The 5303-nt window shown below is 55.9% G+C and overlaps 1 protein-coding gene across 2 annotated transcripts in view; it reads left to right on the forward strand.

Moving 5' to 3' along the window:
* The window catches only part of LOC127587549 (small conductance calcium-activated potassium channel protein 3-like), an 84056-nt gene that overhangs the window by 71792 nt on the left and 6961 nt on the right, over positions 1-5303 (forward strand). For both annotated transcript variants that reach the window (XM_052045972.1, XM_052045973.1), the window contains exons 6-7: positions 1477-1604; positions 4056-4125. In XM_052045972.1, the coding sequence (XP_051901932.1) occupies positions 1477-1604; positions 4056-4125 (198 nt within the window). The remainder of the gene's footprint in view (positions 1-1476; positions 1605-4055; positions 4126-5303) is intronic.

Here is a 5303-nt window from a genome sequence, read left to right on the forward strand (position 1 = left end):
CGTCCCCCTCAGACACCAGACTGATCAAGAAACCAAAGGGTAGACTGTGCATTTTCACCCTGCTCTCTGCAACCTCCCAGCAACACAAAGAATGCATCACAGCCAACACAGTCATCACCAATTTCCACACAGCAAACCTCCCACATACAGCAACACGCTGACATTCTTATCCTCTGCTCTGCTGAGGTTGAATAAATATTGATCAGCTCGCTGGTGAGGTTCCCTCCCTACCTGCAAATTATCATCTGTATGGGAGGTGAATGTCTCATTCAGGGGGTGGCGTCACCCAAGGTGTAGCACTTCCCCATTCGCCCCCCCACCGCCGCAATCCAGCCTTCCCTCAGTCCTGCCTCTCTGAGTGCAGCGTTCCCTCAGTCCAGTCCCTCAGAAGGTGCACCACTGCCTTGGTATTGCTGCTCTAACAATGTACCGGACCCTCATACATCCTCTCTGACAGTTCGTGCTCCCTCAGTACCACCCCTCCCACAGTGTGACCCTCCCTCAGTACCGTCCCTCGCACAGTGTGACCCTCCCTCAGTATTGCCCCTTCCACAGTGTGACCCTCCCTCAGTACTGCCCCTCCCTCAGTACCACCCCTCCCACAGGGTGACCTTCCCTCAGTATTGCCCCTTGCCTAGTGTGACACTCCCTCAGTACTGCCCCTCCCGCCGTGCAGCCCTCCCTCAGTGTGGACTGTGGACAAGTCTCTGCAGCGGGTCTACAACAGACCACCTGCTATTCCCGGGGGTGAGTGTGCCCCCTGCTAACTCACGGGGAAGTGGGTCTCTTTGCAACAGGCAGCAGGACAACCTGCCCCAGGAAGAGAAGGGACGTTCCCACTGCCAGTCCTCGCACCTTCTGACTGCCAGTTTTAAAAACTCGTCCCCACCTGGAACATGTGTCTTCAATCTCCTCCTGTAAATAAAGTGTTGGGTTTGGGGCTGGGGAGGGGGGGTGGTGTTACCAGAAATAGCAGAGCAGAATATACCACTGAAGAGACTGTTGGGCCCCATCCTTGGATTAGAGGTGTAATGTGACCCACTGCATTATCGAGAGGTGACCCTGGAGACTGGGGCCGTGGGCAGTCCCGTCACTGGAAATGGTTTGCCTGCCTTGGACAGCAGGGTCATCGCGACGGTTGGGAGCAGGAGGTGAAGCAGTCAACCAAGCAACCCACTGCAGTCAGAAGAAGGTGGCTCAGAGATGGTTGAATCCTGGTTTCACCTGGGGAGGGGGTCCTGCCAGTGAGACACTCTCTGTCGGAGAGGCACTTTGTAATGGGGGAGGTGGGTGGTCAGTCTTGTGATGAGGCTCTCCACTACTGGGGTGCTGAATCATTCGGTGGGCCCCACAGTTTTGAACTGGGTCCCCGTAGGTGGGAGCATCTGTGCTTTGGTCCTGGAGGTATGATTTCTCTCTCAGTTGTTTGCTCTTTTATTCCCCCCTTCTGCCGCCTCCCCCCCCCACGACCACCAGATCAAAAACGCGGCGGCCAATGTCCTGCGAGAGACCTGGCTCATCTACAAGCACACCAAGCTGCTCAAGAAGATTGACCATGCCAAAGTGAGGAAGCACCAGAGGAAATTCCTGCAGGCAATCCACCAGTGAGTTTGTGGCAGTGGGCGGGGGTGGTGGGAGGGGGGAGATGGGTCGGGGGGAGCAGCCCCTGTACACTGAGTGTACAAAAACATTGGAATAAGTTAGACTCTGGGAGAGGTGGGTGTGTGGGTTACCTGAAGGGTTCCTGATGGGGTGGGCAAGTTCTTGTGAGGTAGCTGATACCCTGGAGGAAGATGTGTGCTGGAATCTATTCAGGGGGTGTAGGTGGTATTGAGTGTACAGTAATGTTTCTGGCCCACAAACTAATTGAAGCATTTGGCTGATCATTCTAGCACAGTCGTCCAAGTAGCAGAGCTGCTGGCTCACACCGCCAGAGAGCAGGGTTCAATCCCCAGCTCCGGCGCTGTCCATGTGGAGTTTGCATGCTCTCCCTGTGACTGGGTGGGTTTCCCCCCCGGGTGCTCCGGGTTCCTCCCACGCCCCAGAGACGTGCGGGTTGGTGGGTTAATTGGCTGCCGTAAATTGCACCCCCCACATCCCCCCCCCCCCCCGGTGTGTGGGCTAGTGGGGGGACTTGATGAGCTGAGAATAAAATATGTGACTAACAGAGTAAATGGGTGGTTGATGGTTAACAGACAGTCAAAAGGCCAAATGGCCCCTTCCCATCCCATATCTTTCTGTGAGTGTACAATACCCAGGGGTCTGGTCTGACAGGTTTGGTGGGGGTGGGGGAAGTTATCCTACATCTTGAGTGGGTGGTGTAGGCAGAGAATCTCACAGCTTTTAGCTGGATGAGCACTTGAATTGTCAAGGCAACGGATCAAGTGCTGGTGCTTGGGATTAGTATTGATGGGCACTTGATGGTTGGCATGGATGAGATGGGCTGAAGGGTCTGTTTCTCTGCTGTATGACTCTAGAAACAGAGGAGCAGATACCCTGGCTTAAGTGTCTGCTTCTGGTAGCTAGCCAGTGAAGGTGGTTGGCAGGAGCCTGGATGTGTTGGGTGAGGTTATCGTGAGATTTGGCTGTGATGTTACCCGTGTAAATATTCACTGAAAGAAAAACATAAAATGTTGGTGATGCTCAGTGGACGCAGCAGCAGCCTGGGAGAGTGAAACGGGCTTAACGTTTCAAGTTGAAATAAGGGGGAAGGTGCAGAGTTCAAAGAGGATGTCTGCGATAGGGCGGGGCGGTTGCAGGGAATGTCTGCGATAGGGCAGGGCGATGCAGGGAATGTCTGCGATAGGGCGGGGCGGTTGCAGGGAATGTCTGCGATAGGGCGGGGCGATGCAGGGAATGTCTGCGATAGGGCGGGGCGGTTGCAGGGAATGTCTGCGATAGGGTGGAGCGGTTGCAGGGAATGTCTGCGATAGGGTGGGGCGGTTGCAGGGAATGTCTGCGATAGGGTGGGGCGGTTGCAGGGAATGTCTGCGATAGGGCGGGATGGTTGCAGGGAATGTCTGTGATAGGCTGGGGCGGTTGCAGGGAATGTCTGTGATAGGGTGGGGCGGTTGCAGGGAATGTCTGTGATAGGGTGGGGTGGTTGCAGGGAATGTCTGCGATAGGGTGATGTGAACAGGGAATGTCTGCGATAGGAGGAGGACGAAGAGAGACTGGATGAAAGGAAGGATGGTGTCGCTGGCTGAGAGAGGGCGGAGAAGGCTTGTTAATCTGATCAGGTCTGGATCAGGTGCAACTACGGAGAACCTCACTCAACATAACGAGGGAACATGAAAAGAAGGAGGTGTGTGAGAGGAAGGGGAGAAAACGTCCAGGACCTCTGAGATTACAGAACACAGTCGCTGCTGTAAATCTGCAATAAAAGAGGATGCTGGAAATGCTCAACAGCTTGGGCAGTGTCAGCTCTGATCCAAACTGGAGTGGCCTGTTATCTGAAAATGTTGAATTCAATAATGAGTCCTGAGAGCATTTGTTTTCTCCAGTGGACGGGAGACAATGTTCCCGGCGCTGAGTGCTGTACTCCAGATCGGAAAAAGTGCACATGATTGGCTGCTTCAACTCGAAGGAACGTTGGGGTCCCTGGAAGGTGGGAAGGGGTGAAAAGGCAGGTGTTGGATAGGAGGTTAACTGATGACTTAAAATTACCCCTGGAGGAGAATCAAGGGGGTTGCAGTGAAAGGAGATAGTGGAGGGGAACAATCTGCAGGTCGAGCAGCATCTGTTGGGGGAGGAGAGGAATTGTCGACGTTACGGGTCAAAGCCCTGCATCAGGACTGAGAGAGGAGACAGCTGGTATAATGAGCGGCGAGGGGATTGTGAGACGGGGGCCGGAGGGGATTGATGGACTTGGGGGTGGGGGGGGGGGGGAGGGAGCTGAATAAGAGGGTGAATGGGAATGCTGAGACCCAGCATAGGTTCGATGGGCTGAATCACCTCCCTCTAGTTTGTAGGACGTATAAGAGGACATTTTAAGTTGGGAGTGTTGGGGGCGACGGGCAGATTTGAAGCATTGTGCTTTTCTGTACATTCCACAGGCTTCGCAATGTGAAGATGGAGCAGAGGAAACTCAGCGACCAGGCGAACACTCTGGTCGATCTCTCCAAGGTAACGTTGGTGAGGGAGGGTTTTGTCCTGCTGTCGGCCTTCCCACTCTCCTGTCCCAATGGGCTTTGTAGCTGTGACACTGAGGTGTGGTCACAGTTGGACTAATGGAAACCGGGCAGTCGGTTCCCGTGGAGCAAGCTCCTGCAACGTGCAGTGTGATGGTGGCTAGATGGAAGGGAACTTCTTCCCAGTGTGGGATGAGGGGCACCTCAGGGCTGGAGCAGTGATCCCACCCCTCACACCCTTTTCAGGGTCTCTGCAGTCACAACTTTCCCCCTGGGGAAGGACAGGAACCTCGCAGAGGAGGAGAACACCTCTCTGGTTTACCCTTGGCTGCTAACGTCACAAGGTGGTCCCCAGCGTGGGTTGGTGTGTGTGTAACTGCCCTCCTTCTCCGGCCCCCTCCCTCCCTCGCTCTCTCCCTCCATCTCTCCATCCATATCCCTCCCTGCCCCAGCTTTCCCAACCTCACACCTACCCATCCTCTCCACGGCTCTCCGTCCCCCTCTCCACGGCTCTCCGTCCCCCTCTCCTCCTCCCCACTTGCCCCCTCTACGATCCCCTACACCCACCCACCCAACACATCACCCCCCCTCCCCACTCCCTCTTTCCTCCTCCCCAATCCACTCCCCCATTCCCACTAACCCTACCCCCTCCCCTTTCCCCATCCCATTCCCCACTCTCCAACCCCCTCCCCCTCCCCTCTCTCCCCCTCCCTCGTCCTCACTCCCCCTCCCCCACCCCCCATCCCCTACCCCATCCCCCCTCCTCCCACTACCCCTCCCCTACCCATCCCCATTCTTCCCCTCCCCATCCCCGTTATTCCCCCCCTCCCCATCCCCGCTCCCCCTCCACCCCTCCCAACCCCCCCCCCCCCCCCCCCCAGTTTAGTCTGTGCTGTGGTTGGTCCGTGTCAGTTGACCGCCTGTACACTGTGCCCAGTTGTGGGGAGAGGGGCAGGTTCCCCAGCCAGTGGCGGGGGGGGGGGGGCATGGAGCGGGGGAATGGACCTGACTGAAGGCAGGGAAGGCAGGGGGGACGGGAACCTGCAGCAACTTCACACTGTTACAGGATTCAAGCAGAATGAGAGGATTATTCTGAAGTTACAAAGCAGCATTAACTGAGAGTTTAAGAGCAAGGTTTAAATTATTAGGGGATAAAACTGTGTGACTGCAGCC

This window comes from Pristis pectinata, chromosome 40 (genome assembly GCF_009764475.1).
Source record: "Pristis pectinata isolate sPriPec2 chromosome 40, sPriPec2.1.pri, whole genome shotgun sequence".
Taxonomy (NCBI): Eukaryota; Metazoa; Chordata; class Chondrichthyes; order Rhinopristiformes; family Pristidae; genus Pristis; species Pristis pectinata.